The 20,314-nt window shown below is 46.8% G+C and overlaps 1 protein-coding gene and 1 non-coding gene across 2 annotated transcripts in view; both read right to left on the minus strand.

Moving 5' to 3' along the window:
• Window positions 1-4,386: 4,386 nt before the first annotated feature.
• On the minus strand, window positions 4,387-4,524 carry LOC114810425. Its single transcript, XR_003758125.1, has one exon. It is a non-coding gene; the product is annotated as a small nucleolar RNA SNORA7 (small nucleolar RNA).
• A 240-nt stretch (window positions 4,525-4,764) lies between these two features.
• The window catches only part of LOC100681967 (heparan-alpha-glucosaminide N-acetyltransferase-like), a 377,018-nt gene continuing 361,468 nt past the window's right edge, over window positions 4,765-20,314 (minus strand). Inside the window, 4 exon segments of the mRNA XM_029059391.2 lie at window positions 4,765-5,047; window positions 6,953-6,968; window positions 6,970-7,066; window positions 20,073-20,143. Of these exon segments, the coding sequence (XP_028915224.1) occupies window positions 4,866-5,047; window positions 6,953-6,968; window positions 6,970-7,066; window positions 20,073-20,143 (366 nt within the window). The 3' untranslated portion in view covers window positions 4,765-4,865.

Consider the following 20,314-nt stretch of genomic DNA (forward strand, 5'->3'; position numbering starts at 1 on the left):
AATGGGGATTGAGACTGTGAGTCCAATGTGGGACATGGACTTTGTCCAACCTGATTATCTTGTAACTACCCCAGCGCTTAGAACAGTGCTTGACACAAAGTAAGTGTTTAACAACTGCCGTCATTATTGTTATTATTATTACAGCGCTTACTACAGAGCTTGCCGTACGGTAAATGCATTTTTAAAATATTATCATTATATTATTATTATATTATCATTATTTTAATAAGGGTGGTATTTGTTAAGCGCTGACTACGTGCAAAGCACTGTTCTAAGCACTGGGAGGATTCAGAGTGTCCCACGTGGGGCTCACAGTTTTAATCCCCAATTTACAGATGAGGTATCTGAGGCCCAGAGAAGTGAAATGACTTGCCCACAGTCACACAGCTGACAAACGGCAGAGCCGGGAGTCGAACCCATGACCTCTGACTCAGCAGCCCGGGCTTTTCCGTTGAGCCACGTAGACCGTGAGCCCGCTGTTAAGCAGGGATTGTCTCTGTTGCCGAACTGTACGTTCCGCGTGCTTAGTACAGTGCTCTGCACACAATAAGCACTCAATAAATACTATTGAATGAATTATTATCATTCAGTTTACTGGAGGAATTTCCCCAACTTCTCTCTAGTCTGTGGGATAAAACAGCTACCAAAGTCACTTAGCTGATGAGAATCGTTATCTGTCTCAACCGTCAACATATATATCATCTTCAAGTGCTGTGGTTTTTATTTATTTTAAGCTTTAATTAAATAACAACGGCTGCACTGGAATAACGAAATTAATCACATTCGGCCATAATGACACCAATAACCAGTAGCTCAGTTTAGCAAAGGCTAGGGAGATGTACATATGTATTAGTATCTATCAACCCCCTCCGCCCTCCCCAGTAAATCACCGAAGGAATTTTCATATTAATTGGTCCAGGGTTCATGTTGAGACCGACTGCTGACACAATTAGTCATAATAAAAATAATAATAAAAAAAATTTTGCAGGAAGTGAAAATGCCATTGGAATTTTAATAGCAGCTCTATTCTCTCTCCTCTGATTGATTAGTTTGTAAGCATTTTAGACCAGATATAGCCCCTTATCCGCTCTAGGTCTGCCGTGAAAATTGCAGGGATGAAATAACTTAAGAGCCATTCATTTGCCAAAGTCACATCCCACAGATAGCTCAGAAAAAAAAAAAAACAACTTAATTACAAATTATGGGGGAACAAGAGAACAAGTAATTCTGAACTTCCTGCTGCTTCCTTGGAAAATCCCCTCTCTCTGTGTACTGGCCCTTAATTCCCACACTCTTCCTCCAGAAATCCTGCTGAAATTTACCCCTGGGATTGAATCAGAATAACTCTGTCCGTGCCTCAGTTTGCTCTTCTGCAATATGGGGATTCAACACCTATTCTCCCTCTGACTTAGGCTGAGCGCCCCATGTGTAAGCTCTTTATGGGCAGGGAACATATCTGATAATTCTGTCGTAGCGCTTAGTACAGTGCTCTGCACATAGTAAGTGCTCAGTAAATACAATTGATCGATTGATATGGAACCAGATGATCTTCTATCTACCCCAGTGCTTAGTACAGTGTTTGGCTTAACAAATACCGCAGTCACTTAACTTCTCTGTGCCTCAGTTACCTCATCTGTAAAATGGGGATTAAGACTGTGAGCCCCATGTGGGACGACCTGATCATCTTGTATCGTCCCCAGCGCTTAGAACAGTGCTTTGCGCAAAGGGAGCGCTTAACAAATGCCATAATTCTTATTATTACTATTAATGGTATATCTTTTTCATTTAGATTCATCTCTTACTGTTCAAGGAGTTGCGACCAGGCACTCCCTAAAGCTAGGAAGATAATATCCTTCTTCCCACACTCAGGAACTCCCTACTGAAAACAACTTTCTCCCAGGTCCAGGATAGAATCCAGGAGAAAAACCAGTCTCCTGTCAACCGACTGCCGAGCTCACAGGAGTGGAAAGGAAGTTTCTTCAGTAGATTTGTCTTCATCAACCAATCAAGGATATTTATTGAAATGCCACTGGACTTTTAATAGCGGCTCCGTAAGGATATTTTATTGAGCCCTTACTGTGTGCGTAAGCTCGTCCTTCATTCATTTAATAGTATTTACTGAGCGCTTACTATGTGCAGAGCACTGTACTAAGCGCTTGGAATGTACAGATCGGTAACAGATAGAGACGGTCCCTGCCCTCTGACGGGCTTACAGTCTAATCGGGGGAGACGGACAGACGAGAACGATAGCAATAAATAGAATCGAGGGGATGAACATCTCATTAAAACAATAGCAAATAAATAGAATTAAGGCGATGTACATTTCATTAACAAAATAAATAGGGTAATGATTTTACAGTTCTTTAGACTGTAAGCTTAGTGTTGGCAGGGAATGTATCTGTTTAGTGTTATCATACTCTCCCAAGAGCGTCGCACAGTATTCCGCACACAGTAAGGGCTCAATAAATATGACTGAATGAATGACTAAATGTAGAGCACTGTACAAAAAGTACATTCTTGTACCCATTACCAACTCCTGCCATGCCCCACATAGAGCTCAGAACAGTCCTTTGGGCACCAGAACCTGAGTTCGGCAATGGCATCTTTGCCCCAGCCAGTGTTCTTTTACCTCTAGTAAGCTGTGTAGAGACACAATCTCCATTCATAAGGTAGAGATCTCACTTGGTATCTTCATGAGGTGAACGTGCAGGGAAAGGAGCTGCAAAATACATGCCTAGAGGTGTGAGGGAAAGAGAATCCAGAAGCGGATTGAGAACTTCAATTTGGGGGGCTCTCACTGGACCTTGGCCTGGAAAAACTTCCGGTTCGGTGAAGGGCACTTCTCCCTCCCACCAACGGGACGCGGCCTGAGTTTCAACGCCATCGATAAGGCGATTGGCCATCTCGCATGCGTTGCCTCTTCTGGTCACGGCTCGACGAGCGATCCTTTGTGAGATTTGCAACGGGGCCAACTTTTCCTCCAGTAGGAAAAGCGGGGAATGAGGTCTGGTTGAAGAGTTGGGGGGATGGAAGAAGATGGAGAAGTTGAGTCAGTCGAGGAGGGCCTTAAAGAGGGAGATCGGACTTCCCAGGGCAAATCAGTCCATCAATCATTGGCATTTACTGAGTGCTTACTATGAGCAGAGCAGCATACTAAGCGCTTGGGAGAGTACGATACAACAGGGTTGGTAGACACGTTACCCGTCTGCTAGACTGGAAGCTCGTTGTGGATGGGGAACGTGTCTGCTCGTTGTTATATTTTACTCTCCCAAGTGCTTAGTACAGTGCTCTGCACACAGTAAGAGCTCGATAAATGCAATCGAATGAATGAACAATGAGCTTAAAGTCTAGAGGGCCAAACTTCAGCTTTAAAGTTGCAGGCTAGTTTAGAGATTTCTAGAACAGTGCTTGGCACATAGTAAGAGCTTAACAGATAGCATCATTATTCTATTCCCTCAGTATTCAGTAATGGAGACCAGTTTGGTATGGGCACTATATCACACTCAGATCCCATGAGTGAGAGTTCAACATTTACCACTTACCAAGCACTGAGCCAAGCGCTGGGGTGGGTACGAGTAGTTACCTCATCTGTAAAATGGGGATGAAGACCGGTGAGCCCCACGTGGGACCACCCGATTCCCCTGCGTCTACCCCAGCGCTTAGAACAGTGCTCGGCACATAGTAAGCGCTTAACAAATACCAACGTTATTATTATTATTATGAAGTGAATCGCGTCAGTTGCAATCCCTCTCCCACTTAATACTCACAGACTAAAGAGGTGGAAGAAAATGTGTTGGATCCTGATTTTGCAGATGAGGAAAGGGAGGCACGGAGAAGTTAAGTGACTTGCTTAAAGTCACACAGCGCAACTGGCAGAACCAAGATGAGAAATCAGTTCCTCTGACTCTCAGGCCTCTACTCTTTCCACTAGGCCATGCTGCTTCTCAAATGGCAAACACAGTCGATTGACTGGTTCTAATCCCAGCTCCGCTCCTTGCCTGCTGTGTGACCTCGGGAAAGTCACTTGACTCCTCTGCGCCCAAGTGTCCTCAGCTGTAAAGGGAAGATTCAGTAGCTGTTCTTCTTACTTAGACCAAGAGTTCCATGTATGAGAGAGACTCCGCCTGACCTGATTAGCTTGTATCCACCTTAACATTTGTCTTGCCTTATGCCATCGAGTCGTTCCCCCCCCACAGCGACACCCCGGACGTATCTCTCCCAGAACGCCCCGCTCTCCCTCTGCAATCGTTCCGGCGGTGGAGCCATAGAGTTTTCTTGGCAAAACTACGGAAGTGGCTTACCATCGTCGCCCTCCACGCCGTGAACTCGAGTCTCCGCCCTCGACTCTCTCCCGGGCCCGCTGCTGTCCAGCACGGGTGAGTTTTGACTTGTAGCAGATGGCCTTCCGCTCGCTAGCCACTGCTCGAACTAGGAATGGAACGAGTAGGCCTCTGCTTGACTCTCCCTCCCGTAGTCGAGACTGGTTGAGTACCAGAAACTCTCCAGGTGCGACCCCGAGAGAGGTACCCTAGCATTTAGTAAGTGCTCAATCGATCAATCGTGTTTATTAAGCATTTATCGGGTGCAGAGTGCAGTACTACGCACTTGGGAGAGTACAATATAAGAAAGTCGGTAGTCATGTTCCCATAATTAAATAATCCTAATTAGGAAGCACAAAAAATGATAGTAAAAAGGATGGAGGAGGTCCACCCACCTGACCGCTCTGAAAATCACTCTTTCCTTCCCTTCCCTGATTATCCTCCCTCCACTGACCCAATCTGCTTTTCCTCCTCCCCTCCCCGGAGCCCCGCCGGGCCGCAGATGGCTGCAGTTTCTTCGTCGGCCCCTCCGGCGGATCCCGGCGGTCATATTTTCAGGAAGAAGTTCTTTCTGAAGAGCGAGAATGCAACCGAGACCCAAATTGCAGTCCCCAGAACATCCTGGGCTAACGGCTCCATGTGCGAGGCTGGAGATTTCATTTCCCAGTTGAATGGGAAGTAGCTCCCCAAGAGAGAGTGTCCGACATAGACGAAGATGGAGTTCATTCCTGAATCAAAGCAGGGAAAACAAGCCGAAGCTTAGGTTTCTCCTCAAACCTTTGGATTCTCAGCATGACCCCCTGGCTGTCCCCATCTCTAGGCTGGGAAAGGAAAGAGGAGGCCTCTGGGGAGAGGGAGGAAGCTCGGTGTGGGCAGGGAACGTGTCTGCCGACTTTGTTGCACCGTACTCTCCCAAGCGCTTCGCACAAAGTCAGCACTCAGGGGAGCACGGTGGCCTAATGAATAGAGCTGGGCCTGGAAGTCAAAAGGACCTGGGTTCCAATCCCACCTCCACTACTTATCTGCTGTGTGACCGTAGGCTAGCAATTTCACTTCTCCTTGCCTCAGTTACCTCATCTGTAAAATGGGGATGAAGTCTGTGAGTCGAACGTGGGACAGGGACTATGTCCCACACAGCTACATTGCAACTACCCCAGCACTTAGTACAGTGCTCGGCACAGAGTAAGCGCCTGACGGATGCAATTATTTTTATTATTATCACTGAATAGCACGGCCTGGCATGGAGAAGCTATAACAGAAGTCTGTATTTTACCCCTCAGATTGGAGTAATGACAATAATAATAATCGTCGTGGTATTGGTCAACTTGCCAAGCTCTGTACTAAGCGCCGGGGTAGATAATAATGTTAATAATAATGTTGGTATTTGTTAAGCGCTTACTATGTGCCGAGCACTGTTCTAAGCGCTGGGGTAGACATAGGGGAATCAGGTTGTCCCACGTGGGGCTCACAGTCTTAATCCCCATTTTACAGATGAGGGAACTGAGGCACAGAGAAGTTAAGTGACTTGCCCACAGTCACACAGCTGACAAGTGGCAGAGCTGGGATTCGAACTCATGAGTCCTGACTCCAAAGCCCATGCTCTTTCCACTGAGCCACGCTGCTTCCACAGCGTGGAAGCAGATACGAGATCATGTCTCGTATCTACGTGTCTACGTGGTAGATACGAGATCATGTCTCACTTGGAGCTCCCGGTCAAAATAGGAAGGAGAACAGGTATCGAATCCCCATTTTGCAGATGAGGAAAGACCGTAAGCCCGTCAAAGGGCAGGGACTGTCCCTATCTGTCGCCGATTTGTACATTCCAAGCGCTTAGTACAGTGCTCTGCACATAGTAAGCACGGCTCCGTGGAAAGAGCCCGGGCTTTGGAGTCCGCGGTCATGGGTTCGAAACCCGGCTCGGCCACTTGTCAGCTGTGTGACTTTGGGCAAGTCACTTAACTGCTCGGTGCCTCGGTTACCTCATCTGTATTAAGACTGTGAGCCCCACGTGGGATAACCTGATTCCCCTATGTCTCCCCCAGCGCTTAGAACAGTGCTCGGAGAAGCAGCGTGGCTCAGTGGAAAGAGCACGGGCTTTGGAGTCAGGGCTCATGAGTTCGAATCCCAGCTCTGCCACTTGTCGGCTGTGTGACCGTGGGCAGGTCACTTCACTTCTCTGTGCCTCAGTTCCCTCATCTGTAAAATGGGGATGAAGACTGTGAGCCCCACGTGGGACAACCTGATTCCCCTATGTCTACCCCAGCGCTTAGAACAGTGCTCGGCACATAGTAAGCGCTTAACAAATACCAACGTTATTATTATTATGCTCGGCACATAGTAAGCGCTTAACAAATACCAACATTATTATTATGATGACTAAATACTATCGAATGAATGAACTGAAGGAATGATTTGCCCAAAGGTCATAAGGCAGACAGGTGACAGGGTCAGGATTAGAACCCAGGTCCTCTGACCTCCACGCCCGTGCTTTTACCACTAGGCTCCGCTGCTTTCCAGTAGAGGGGGGAAGGGTGGTGGGTCTTGCCTTCTTCCTCCCTCCCACTAGCCTCATCTTACCCCGCCCGAGACTGAACCTTGTCCAGTTACGGGTTTGCTGTCCTCCCGGGACCTACCTGGGTAAATGAAGGGCCAGCCCCCCCCACCAGCTCTTCACGTCAATGATGTAGTACATCAGGCCCAGCAGGATGAAGGAAAAGCAGCTCAAGGTGGTGACAAAGGAGAGTGACCTGGCAAACACAGGAAACACGCAATCAGGCCAACGACTGGCGGGACAAAACAACGGGATCCTCAGGAGCCAGTGGTAGGGACAGAAATAATAATAATAATAATAATAATTGTGGTATTGGTTAAGCGCTTACTATGTGCAAAGCACTGTTCTAAGCGCTGGGGGATAGGAGGTGATCAGGTTGGACCCCGTGGGGTTCACGGTTTTTTTTAATCCCCATTTGACAGATGAGGTAACTGAGGCACAGAGAATAATAACGTTGGCATTTGTTAAGCCCTTACTATGTGCCGAGCACTGTTCTAAGCGCTGGGGGAGATACAGGGTAATCAGGTTGCCCCTCGTGAGGCTCACAGTTAATCCCCATTTTACAGATGAGGTTACTGAGGCACAGAGAAGTGAAGTGACGTGACTGTGGGCAAGTGGCAGAGCTGGGATTCGAACTCATGACCTCTGACTCCCAAGCCCGGGCTCTTTCCACTGAGGCACGCCGCTTCTCTAAGTTAAGTGACTTGCTCAAGGTCACACAGCTGACTAGCGGCGGAGTCAGGATTAGAACCCATGACCTCTGACTCCCAAGCCCGCGCTCTTTCCACTGAGCCACGCTGCTTCTCAACGTGGAATGCCTCACCCAGATCTGTCCCAAGGCTGTGGTACTGACGGAGCGCTTCTGTGCGCAGAGCACTGTACTAAGCAATTGGGAGTGTACAAACGGAAGCCACATGGTGTAGTGGATAGAGCAGGAGTCTGGAAGTCAGAAGGTCAAGGGTTCTAATCCCAGATCTTCCACTTGTCTGCTGTGTGACCTTGGGCAAGTCGCTTTACTTCTCTGGGCCTCTGTTACCTCATCTCTAAAATGGGGAGCCCCACATGGGACAGGGACTGTGTCCAACCCGATTTGCTTGGATCCACCCCAGTGCTTAAAAAGGTGTCTGGCACAGAGTAAGCGCTTAACAAATACCACAATTATGGCCATTGGGAAGTTTACAATTAATTATTACAATTATTATTACAATTTAACAATATAACAGACGTATTCCCTGCCCACAATGCCCGGAGCACAGGAAGATAGGATTCCCCAGGGAGCAAGGCCTGGCAAGTCTGGGAGACGAATTAATGGGTCAATGGTACCATTAGTCTAACCCGATAATGACATTTCCTATATTTCCATAGTATGTCCTTACAGAAGAATGGAGGCAAGATTTGGGGAAGGGCAGAAAACAAGAACTAGAAGACAATTTAGGCTGGAACAGAGAGCGCAGACTGGAGCTTAGTGGAAGATGAAGTTGGAAAAGGTGGGGGAAAGCTTGGAAAGCAACATTCAGACAAAAAACCGTGCAAGGGAAATAATAAACCGAATTCAGTCGGACCACACTTTTATGGCATTTGTTAAGAGCTTGTCTTGTCTTACGCCGTCGAGTCGTCTCCGCCGTGGATACGTCGCTCCCAGGGTGCCCCACCTCCATCTCGCAATCATTCTGGTAGTGTAGCCATAGAGCTTTCTTGGTAAAAATACATAAGTGGTTTACCATTGCCTCCCTCCACGCAGTCGAGTCTCCACCCTCGACTCTCTACCGTGCCGTTGCTGCCCAGCGTAGATGAGTTTTGACTTGCAGCGGATTACCTTCCACTTACCAGCCACTGCCCAAGCTAGGAATGGGATGGATATGCCTCCGCTTGACTCTCCGGCCCGCGGTCAAGACTAGTAGAGTACTGGAAACCCCCTAGGTGAGACCTGGGGGGGGGGGGCGGTTAAGTGTTTACTATGTGTCAAATACTGTTCTGAGCTCTGGGGTAGTTACAAGTTAATCAGGTTGGCTACAGTTCCTGCCCCTCATGGGGTTCACTAAATAGGAGAACAGGTATTCAATCCCCATTTTACAGTCGAGGAAACTGAGGCACAGAGCGGTTCGGTGATGTGGAAGCATAATGGTCATGCTGTTGCATTTGTCCTCTTCTCTCTCTGACCTTTCCCTCTGAGCTGTTTCAATTCTAAGCCTGCTTGATTATCTCATAAAAAGGAACCAAGTACTGCTGAGCCTCACTACTCAAGGCAAACACATCACATATCTTCTTCCCTTTGTTTCCAGAGCCTGAATTATCAGGGATATTAACATTTCAGCTCAACAGATGAAGGTGCTTCCTCCCTTAGCAAGTCAGGGCCCCTGACCTTGCTTATCGGTGGTATTTGATCACCTGGAGAACAAAGCAGGCCAGGAACTAGCCCGGTGGGAATTATTGCTATTGCTACAAATATGTATCCTGTATCGGGCTCTTCCAATCACTTGTAATTGCTGTTCCAACTGTATATAAAAGAACTCTGTGTTGTTTGAAGTTTAGCCGGTCTTATCTAACAGAGGAAACTTCCCGATGGCCACTCCCTACTAGTGCTAAAAGAAGCGTTAGCAGTAATAAACTTGTCTCTGAAATACCCTTTTTGAGCACCATGCAGAGTCTGTGAAGTTTTTCTTCCACAACAACCCAAGGTCGGACACCAAGCAACTGGGAGAACAGGGATTAGAACCCAGGTCCTCTGACTCCCAGGCCTCTGCCTTTTCCATAACTTTTCAACGAGTCCCAAATTATCATTATGCGTTTTGGATAGGAGGTGAATGCAGAATTAGGGCATCTTTCTGACATCATGAATGCTGTTACGGATTTTTAGCTGAGAAACGACTCTGATCTCGCAATCGCATGAGAGGGTTTCGTGACTTTGGTGTAGAAATGAGCAGACTCAAGAGGGCGAGCCGAAAGAGCAGGAAAGGGCTGAAAGTGGCTGTTGCCCGTTCACCCCGGTGGGGTACGAGTGACAAACAGCCCCGAGCCGTCCCGAACCCAGTACCTTTATTTAAAAGCATTTCCGCGTTCCACTTGACCGCAACTCTGCCAGCGCGCACCCAAAATCCTACCCAATCCCTTGACGTTGCCACCCTTCGATCAGAACCAGTTCTTAGGAGTGGCCCGTACAAGGTAATATAATTACCACATCTTACCCAAATTTAACTGATTGATCTACCACAGGAAGGAGATTAAACGGAGACAGGATGTCTAGTACAATATTGGAAGGAGATAGAACGGGGACAGGATGGTCAATTGCCTAGTACAATATGGAAAGGAGACAGAACAGAGACAGGATGGTAAATCGTCCAATACAATGCCTATTTCCCTTATAAGAAGCAGCATGGCTTAGTGTCTAGAGCAGAGGCCTGGGAATCAGATGGGTTCTAATCCCAGCACCGTCACTTATCTTGCTGTGTGACACTGCACTAGTCGATTCACTTCTCTGGGCCTTAGTACCTCATCTGTCAAATGGGGATTGAGACTGTGAGCCCCACATGGGACAGGGATTGTGTCCAACTCAATTTGCTTGTATCCACCCCAGTGCTTATATAGTGCCTGACACATAGAAAGTGCTTAACAAATAGCATAATAACAATTATTAGTAGTATTATTATTAAAGGTACAGTGGCATGTGGTGTTGGAGGAAACAGTTGTGCTCAGGCTAAGCACAAAAATCAAGGCACAAGGACTACTGTGTAATTTCTCTTTCAATCAATTAATCAGTGGTATTGCTGAATGCTTACTGTGGGCAGAGAGCACTATACTGTTTGGGAGAGTACAATTCAATAGAGTTGGTAGACATAATAATAATAATAATAATAGTAGCATTTGTTAAGTGCTTTCTATGTGCCAAGCACTGTTCTAAGCACCGGGGTAGATACAAGTTATTAGGTTGTCCCACATGGGCTCACAGTCTTCATCCCCATTTTACAGATGAGGTAATTGAGGTACAGAGAAGTTAAGTGACTTGCCCAAGGTCACACAGCAGACAAATGGTGGAGCCGGGATTAGAACCCAGGTCCTCTGACTCCCAAGCCTGGGCTCTAGACATGTTCCCTGTCCACAAAGAGCTTATAATCTAGACGGGGTGGGAGACAGTAAAGTAAATTACAGATATGTACACAAATGCGGGGGTTCGGGTAAGGGGTGAATATCAAGTATTTAAAGGGTACAGATCCATAAGTGATGCAGGAGGGAGAAGGCGTATGAGAAATGAGGGCTTAGGTGGGGAAGGCCTTTTGAAGGAAATGTGATTTTAGTAAGATTTTGAAGACGGTGAGAGTGGCCTATCGTATATTAAATGGGAGGGTGTTCCAGGCCAAAGTGGGACATGGGCAAGGGGATCGGCATTAGAGTTGAGACAGAGATACAGTGAGCGGGATGATATTAGAGGAATGAAGTATGGGGCCCGGGTTGTCGTAGGAAATCAAGGAGGGGAGGAAGGAGGGGGTGAGCTGATTGAGGATTGAGGTGAGCTGAATGATCTAGGCATCGGACTGAACTACGGACCGGAGTCGGGGAGAGACGGGAGGTAGGGAGGTAAGCAAGGAGGTTGATTAATTAATTAATCAAGGCAGGATAGGATAAGTGCTTAGATAAACATCATAGCAGTTTGGATGGAGAGGAAAGTATGGATTTTAGAGGTGTTACGTAGGTAGAACTGACAGGATTTAGTGACAGTGAATATCTTCTAGACTTTAAGCTCCTTATGGGCAGGAAATGTGTCTACTAATCTGCTGTGTTTTACTCTCCCAAGTGTTTAGTACAATGCTCTCCATATAGTAAGTGCTCAATAAACAACACTGATCGATTGATCGATGAGGGTTGAATGAGAAAGATGATGCCATGGTTACAGGCTTGTGACACAGGGACAATAGTGGTGTTTATAGGGATGGGGAAGACAGGAGGAGGACAGGGTCTGGATGGGAAGATGAGGAGTTCTGTTTGGGAAATGTTAAGTTTGAGAAGTCAAAGGGACATGTAGGTAGAGATGTTCTGCAGAGAAGGAGGGAGATCAAGGCTGGAGTAGCTTTGGGCATCATCGGTATAAATACAACCGTTGAAGCTGTGGGAGTGAGGGAGTGGGTGTAGATGAAGATTAGGAAACCCAGAATTGAGTCTTGAGGGACTCCCACAGTCAGAAGGAATGGAGGCAAAGGAGAAGCCAGCGAAAGAGACTCAGAAGGAGCGGCCAGAGAAATAGGAGGAGAATCAGGAGAGGAAGGTGTTGGAAAAGCCAAGGTTATATAGTTTTTCCAGGAGACGGGGTAGTCCACAGTGGCCGAGGCAGCAGGAAGATTGAGGAGGATTAAGCTGGAGAAGAGCTCAACAAATCTGGCAAGAAGAGGGTCAGTGGTGACCTTAGGAAAGGTCACTTCTGTGGGGTGAAGGTGTTATCCAGATTGCGGGGGATCAAGGAGAGAGTTGGAAGAGAGGGAGTGGAGGCAGTGAGTGTAGACAACATGGTTGTTGGGTTTTTTTGTTTGCTTTGTTGGGTTTCTGTGGTATTTGTTAAGCGCTCACTATGTGCCGAGCACTGTTCTAAGCGCTGGGGGAGATGTGGTAATCAGTTTGTCCCAGGTGGGGCTCACAGTCTTCATCCCCATTTTACAGATGAGGCAACTGAGGCACAGAGAAGTTAAGTGGCTTGCCCAAGGTCACACAGCTGACAAGTGGCGGAGCTGGGATTAGAACCCACTACCTCTGACTCCCAAGCCGGGGATCTTTCCGCTGAGCCACGCTGCTTCTCTGTATGTTCAAGGAGTCTGTAAAGGAATAGTAGGAGGGAGATTGGGGTGGTAACTGGAGTGAGCCATGGGGTCAAAGGGAGGGGTATTTTTGCCTCCACACTAAAGAAAAACTCCTTATTATTGACTTTAAAGCAATCAGTCAGCTAGCTCCCTCCTACCTTACCTCAACCAATTTCCTACTCCAGCACAGCCTTCACACTTTACTCCTAGAGCACTCGCTTGCTCACTGTGCCCCAGTCTCATCTATCTCGCTGTTGATCCCTTTCCCACATCCTCTTTCTATACTGGAACTCCTTCCAGCTCCATAGACGCCAGACCACTACGCTCCACACCTTCAAAGCCTTATTAAGGTCACATCTCTTCCAAGAGGCCTTCCCTGATTAAACCTCCTTCCCCTTGGCTCTGTCTTTCTTCTGTGTCATTTATGCATTTGGATCTACGACCTTTGGGCATTTGGTATTATGCATATTTTTACATACATATACATTATGTAGTATACATTACTCATTTATATTAATATCTGTCTGCCCTTCTCCACTGTGAACTTGTTGTGGGCAGGGAACAAGTCTACTAACTCCGAATTATGTAGCTTCCCAAGTGCTTAGTACAATGCTTTGCACAGAGTACACACTCAATAAATATTAATTGATTGAATTACTCTTTTTAGAATAGGGATACATGGGCATATTTGAAAGGAGTGGGAAGGGGCCATTGGAAAGTGAACAGTTGAAGATGGCAGTCAGGGAGGGAAGAAGGGAAGGGCTGAGTGTGAGTGGCTTTTTTTATGGTATTTATTAAGTGGGTACTATTTTCCAGGCACTGTATTAAGCACTGGGGTAGATATAACTAATCAGATTAGACATATTCCATGTCTCACTTGGGACTCAATATTAATCCCTATTTTACAGATGAGGTAGCTGAGGCACAGAGAAGGTAGGTGACTTGCCCAAAGTTTTGATAAGGTGGGAAGGGATGGCGTCAGTAACACAGGTGGAGGGAGTAGATTTTTAGAAGAAGCAGGAATCTTCTCTTGAGATACTGTTGGGAAGGATGGGAGACTCAAAGGAGAGCAGAGGGAAGAAGGGACTGGAGAGGAACAGGGCAGATTTTTAGGGAGATCATGCCTGGTGGTTTCAATTTTATCAATAAAGTATGTGGCAAGAGATGGGGAAGGCAGGGGGACATGGCATTTGAGGAGGGAGTATACTATCTGAAACAACTGGCACAAGCAATAAGCATGGGAGTAAATAAAGACGGAGACTTATTGTTGCCAGGTGGAGGATAGCACGGGGTCAAAGCAGACGAGGATGAATTTGAGATGGCAAGGTTGGCCTGGTGTTTGGCTAGTAGCCCAATTTAGCTTGTGTATAAGAACAGAGAAAGCTCCCTAAGGGGGAATGCGGGGTTGGGACACAGGGTTGTGGATTATTGGTATTATTGGATTATTATTATTATTGGATTATTATTGCGGATGGAGGAATAAGGGAGCAAGGGAATTGAGACCGGTGTAGACGTGCTGTCGAGGGCATGGATTTGTGGCTCGGGAAAAAGTAGGTTGGGTAGAGAGTCCATGCGGAGTAAGACAGTTTGGGAAAATGGGTGTGGATCAAAAGATCTCTTACAAATTGCATCCTGAATCTCTCATACTCTATGGGGTATGACTGGTGGTGGCAAGGAGAGAAGCCAGGGGAGGAGGTTGTCATCAGAGAGTGGAATTTAGAGTTGGCAAGGTTGGATGATGATGATGACATTGGCTAAGCGCTTACTATATGTCAAGCACTGTTCTAAGCACTGGAGATCGTTGAGTGACAAGAGATGACGAGATGGAGCATATGGCCATGTTGGTGAGCTTGGTGAGGTGGAGTGGAGCAGAACAGTGAATTTGTTACTGGAGAACTGGCTCTTACTGGTTACTTTTAAAAAATAAGCTGTACATATTAATAATCCTTAAGAAGCTTGGATTCTACTCCCACTGAGAGCCGCAAAGCTTATATTGGTCTCTGACACTGCAAATTGGGCCTGGAAGTCTCGGGACAACAGGACTTCTCATGAGATGTAAGTGTTTTCTGCCCCGCGGAATTTAACCCAAGAGCATTTCCGCTCCCGTGATCCTAGCACTTGTCTGAGAATTTGCAGGAAAAAAACCCATTCGGACTATCGAGGGGGTTCTCTTCCAGCCCCCTGAAACCAGCACCTAACAGCTCCATGCTGGAGTCTGATAAACTTCAAAATTCCAGCCAGGGAACCATTCCTGAAGCCAATGGACCATTTTCCTGCATTAGTTGGACACCTTCCCATTCAGCAAATCGTCCAGCCTCAATCCTTGAGAAAATGAGTTTGCATCAGCAAGAACGGCTGCTTCTCCTTGTGTCGGACCAATGGCGGAGGGGGAATGCTCCTGCTGCTCCATAATACCCGACAAATGGCCATTTCCAGAGCTGCTCAGAAGCAAATTCCCTCTTTGGAGAGGCAGAGAGAAAAATTGGTGCCTCGGGAAAAATAGGATTTGGGGACTTGTCCACAGTGTGTGCCTGATTTTGGCTGAAGGACTGTATGACTGCATCACATATTTGGGTCATGTCAGTTCCTGTGCATATTTTAACCGGCACTTACCACCGCTCACGGCCTTAGCTGCCAAAATATCTGAACGCTGCAAATGACTCCAGTGGTTTCTTGTCAGCACACATTAGTTCCCTCCTCCTCTCTGCTTGTTATTAGAGGAGAAGGCCCACTTCCTCAGCATTTTTCCATATCAATCCCCCCCCCCCCCATCTTAGGCTTCTTTCAGAGGCCCTTTGTTCTCCTACAAGTTGCATCCTGCCTCTCCCTGAGTGTTTCGCCAGGAAGTCTGATTGCTTGCACACTGCCAGGCTGGAAGTACTTGCCTATTGATCTGCTCTTCTCCTGCAAACCCATCAAGAGCGCCTTCCAATATCTTCCTGAGGCACCCGCAGAAAACTACTGCAGATAATGTCTGGCCTGGCTGAACTCCTGCAAGGGTTCAAAGCGAGTTAACTCTCCATTAACAAGGACGGTTCTTCATCAACCTCAAGGACTGGAAAGAGAATCTGAATTTTCAAGGAAAGCCACTCAAAGAATACACCTCACTCCAGAAGTAGGCAGGATGGGAAGCAATTTAGTCTAGCTTTGGAAACCTGGACTTTGGCCCCAGTTCTGCCACCAATTTGATGTGTGACCTTGGGTGAGTCACTTGATCCCGCTGTGCCTCATCTGGTCAACTGAAAAGTGAGGATAATCTGTGCTTCAGCATCACTTAGGTGTTGGGAGGTTAATTAAGATGCAAATGCTAAAGACCTTTGGATGAACTGTCCAAGCGCCGTTCTGAGCAAATCTGGCGTGGCACAAGAGGTCTCTGTTGAAAGAGACTACAGCCTCATGTTTCATCTGGCAGTTTATAAGGGAATTTGGATATTTTCTTATATGAGAAGCTCTGTGCTTAGAATTTAAAGCGAAACAGTATATCCTAACAAAGACATCTTACGTAGCAGCTTATCGTTCTGATCTGCTTCTTGGTTGGAGACGATTCAGAGGCATGCTGGGAATTATTATATTCTAGAGAAGCAGTGTGGCCTAGTGGAAAGAGTAGAAGTCTTAGAGTTAGAGGACCTGGGTCCTAATCCTAGTTCTGCTACCTGCCCGCTGAGTGACCTTGGACAAGTCCCTTAACTTCTCAGTCTCCGTTTCTTCACCTGTAAAATGGGGATTCAATAACTGTTCTCCTTCCTGCTTAGACTGAGTTTCCCATGGGACAGGGGCTGCGTTCCATCTGATCAACTTGTGTCTACCCCAGTGCTAGAAGAAGTGACACTTAGTAAGCCCTTGATGAGTGTTATTTTTCTTTTAATCCTTTTCAACTCTTGATAGAGGCCAAAGATGGTGCTGGTTTGGGGTCCCTGATGCTATTTAGACTGTGACGCCGTTATTGGGCAGGGTGTGTCTACCCCAGTGCTAGAAGAAGTGACACTTAGTAAGCACTTGATGAGTGTTATTTTTCTTTTAATCCTTTTCAACTCTTGATAGAGGCCAAAGATGGTGCTGGTTTGGGGTCCCTGATGCTATTTAGACTGTGAGGCCGTTATTGGGCGGGGATTGTCTCTAGAGAAGCAGCGTGGCTCAGTGGAAAGAGCCCGGGCTTGGGAATCAGAGGTCATGGGTTCGAATCCTGGGCTCTGCCACTCGTCAGCTGTGTGACTGTGGGCAAGTCACTTAACTTCTCTGTGCCTCAGTTCCCTCGTCTGTAAAATGGGGATTAACTGTGAGCCTCATGCGGGACAATCTTATTACCCTGTACCTACCCCAGCGCTTAGAACAGTGCTCTGCACATAGTAAGCACTTAAATACCAACATTATTATTATTATTATCTGTTGCCGAACTGTACGCTCCAAGTGCTTAGTACAGTGCTCTACACATAGTAAGCGCTCAATAAATACTATTGAATTAATGAATGAATGCTATCTGGATTGAAAAGCTGAGACAAAACCCAAGTATTTATTGAGCATCTACTGTGTCTAAGGTGTTTAAGGAACTAAGCTTTTGGGAAAGTACAATTGAGTTAATAGATATGATTCCTGCCCTCAAAGAGCTTACCACCTAGTGGGGAGGCAGACTGTAAAATAAATTACAGATAAGAGGAAACAATAGAGTATAAAAATATGTACATAAGTGCCAGTATAAAAATATATACATAAGTTTCATAGGGATATGTAACTACTTAAGTGCTTAGATCATTCATTCATTCATTCAATCCTTTTTATTGAGAGCTCACTATGTGCAAAGCGCCGTACTGAGTACTTGGGAGAGTACAATATAACAACAATAAACAGACATATTCTCTGCCCACAACGAGTTTATAGTCTAGAGGGTGATGCAGAAGTGTTTGAAGAGGCTGTTTGGAGTGGGGTTATAGAGTGGAGAGATGAGAAAGCAATCAGGGATGTCCTCCTGGAGGATATGTGATTTCAGGAGGGCTTTTGTGATATGACCCCCTGAAAGACCTATCTCCTCTTTGGGCCATGGCTTCTCAATCCTGTAAAATGGGTTGGTAATCAAACTGCTTCATTCCCAGTGGTGTTTTTAAAACACTGATTTCTGCGATTGAGGGGAACTGGCTCAATCCAAGGTGATGATGTTATTTGTTAAGCACTTACTATGTGCCAAGCACTGTTCTAAAGTCTGGCACTGTTCTAAGCGCTGAGACCGTGCGTAAGGATGACAAAGCCCGGCCCAGGATCCAGACTCACTTTGGCTTTTCAAAAGTAATCTCAGACTGATTCATACGCAAACACTGCTGGCCGGAGTGTCACGGAGGGTTTGACAGAGCTGGCTCCGGTCCACAGCAAATCAAATTAAGCCTGGGCCTTTCCAATTCCGGAAGGGACATCGGTGGCAGCAGCAAGGTGACTGATTCATTCTCCCGTGTTTCCTCTAACTACAGCCTCTCTGCCTCTCAAATCCTGAAGAAGGGTAGAAGGCCCAACGTCCACAGAACTAGATCCCTTTCCATTTAATTTCAAGAAGTTCCAGACCTCTCATTTCATAAGTCAACCAATCATTGGTATTTAAGGGATCGCTTACCGTGTGCAGAACACCGCACGCAGCACTTGGGAGAGAACAATACAGCAGAGTTGGTAGACACGTTCCCTGCCCACAGGGAGCTTACAGCCTAGAGGATCCTTTGGTTATGCACGACCAGCAGAGTCGAGTCCCAAGCTGATCTTATTTTTTTCTTAATGGTGCCCCATGTCCAACAGAGCAGAGTGCTTGAGAGGGTGAAAGAGGCAGAGCAGGACTGTGTCGAAGCAATGATAATAATAATTGTGGTACTAGTTAAGCCCTTTATATGAGCTAAGCACTGCACTAAGTGTGGTGAGCCCACAACAAGCTGCCTACTACTCGGCGATCCCACGAACAACAAGGAAGAGACTCCGCAGAGCCACTGATGTGGTCTACTTGAGGACAGAGCACGGAGCGAGGCATGGTTTTCTCTCCCTGATTATCTAGTAACGGGCCTGGACCACTCAGTGACTTCCATACAGAGCCACAGCTGCGATGCCCAAAGCAGACGAGAGGCGGTCATTTTGAATCGCGAGGAAGCAAGCAGAAGAAGCAAGAGCAAGTAGGAGAAGCAGGAAGCAGCACTCCAGCGGGAGCGTTAGAGGAAAAGCACTCCAAGAAGCATTTGAAAGCAGCAGAAGGCAGGAGCACTGGGAAACAGAGAGGAAGCAGCGTCTGGGGGGGGGAAGCGGCCCGCAGAGGAGGCTTGCAGCATCAGCGGTCCGTGTCACCGGGATCTTCTCCCCACTTTCCGCCGCGGGATCGGCAGAACGGGTTCCCTTGACCACCAGACTGGTATTGGACCCTTGGTGGAGTGGAGTGAGAGTGTGTATGTGGCACTCCCTTGCACGTTGGTAAAACTGAGTTCACAATTTTCCACAGAAACCTTGGTGGTTGGTAGTGTGGTCTGACTCTCTACATGTCACTGAGGCTAACTCGGCCCAGGAAGGTCCTGGTTGGTATGAGCCGGGGGCCGGAGCGCTGATCTAACCACTGGGGTAGATGTGGGATAATCAGGTTGTACGCTATCCCAGTCCCACATAGGGCTCACAGTCGGAATAAGTGAGAACAGGATCTAATCCCCATTCTGCAGATGAGGAAACCGAGGCACGGAGATGCTTGTCTATGTCGCTCTTGACTGTCCCAAGATACACGGCACACAAATGGCAGAGCTGGGATGAGAACCCAGATCCTCTGACTTCAGACCCGCACTCGTTCCACTAAGCCACCCCATTCCTCTTCTAGGATAATCCAGATCCTAGACTGTCTGAACTTCCTTTAACAGGGAATCCATGACCGCAATCAAACCACATGTCAGAGAAGAGCGGAGTGGTCAGGGAGTCAGAAGACCCGGGTTCTAATCTCGGTTCTACCAGCCGCCGGTTGTGTGACCTTGGACAAATCACTTCACTTCTCCGTGCCTCAGTTTCCTCATCTGTCGAATGGGGATTTCCCACTATTTAAACTGTGAGCCCCGTGTGAGGAAGGGACTGGGTCCGACCCACTGAACTCAGATCTACCCCAGTGGTTAGAGCAGCACTTTGGCACTTAGTAAGCCAAATACAATACGATAATAATATAATGCAATAATAATAGTGCTAATGATAATTTAAACTCTTCAGTCACTGCAAACATTTCCTCTGCTCCTCCCACTCTGATTGGGGTCAAAGTGATGATGCCTTATTTCTTTTAAGTCTTAGATCAGTATTAATTTGCATGGCTAACACAAAGCTAATGGGCTTGGAATTGCTTCTGGTAAGGGGGAAAGTCCACCTGCTTGTCAAACATTTGTGATATTCACCCTTTTTAACATGAGCTTACTGCGTAGTTTCAAAAGCACTTACCAGAGGTTTTTATTGATGGGAATAAATCCTTCGTTCTCCGTACCGAGAGTTAGGACAGTTGAGATAATCCCCTGGGAGATCAAAAAGAGAGAACAAGTCAATAACAGGCAATAAGGAGCAGGGTCCAACCTCAGGAATCATAGAAAGGGAGGAAAAATATGACAGATATCCATGCCAGACTCTAAGTGTTTCCATTGATTGGTGAATTAAGAAATGCAGTGCTTAAAAAGAACAGGAGCGAA

The sequence above is a fragment of the Ornithorhynchus anatinus genome, chromosome 3, assembly GCF_004115215.2.
Source record: "Ornithorhynchus anatinus isolate Pmale09 chromosome 3, mOrnAna1.pri.v4, whole genome shotgun sequence".
Taxonomy (NCBI): Eukaryota; Metazoa; Chordata; class Mammalia; order Monotremata; family Ornithorhynchidae; genus Ornithorhynchus; species Ornithorhynchus anatinus.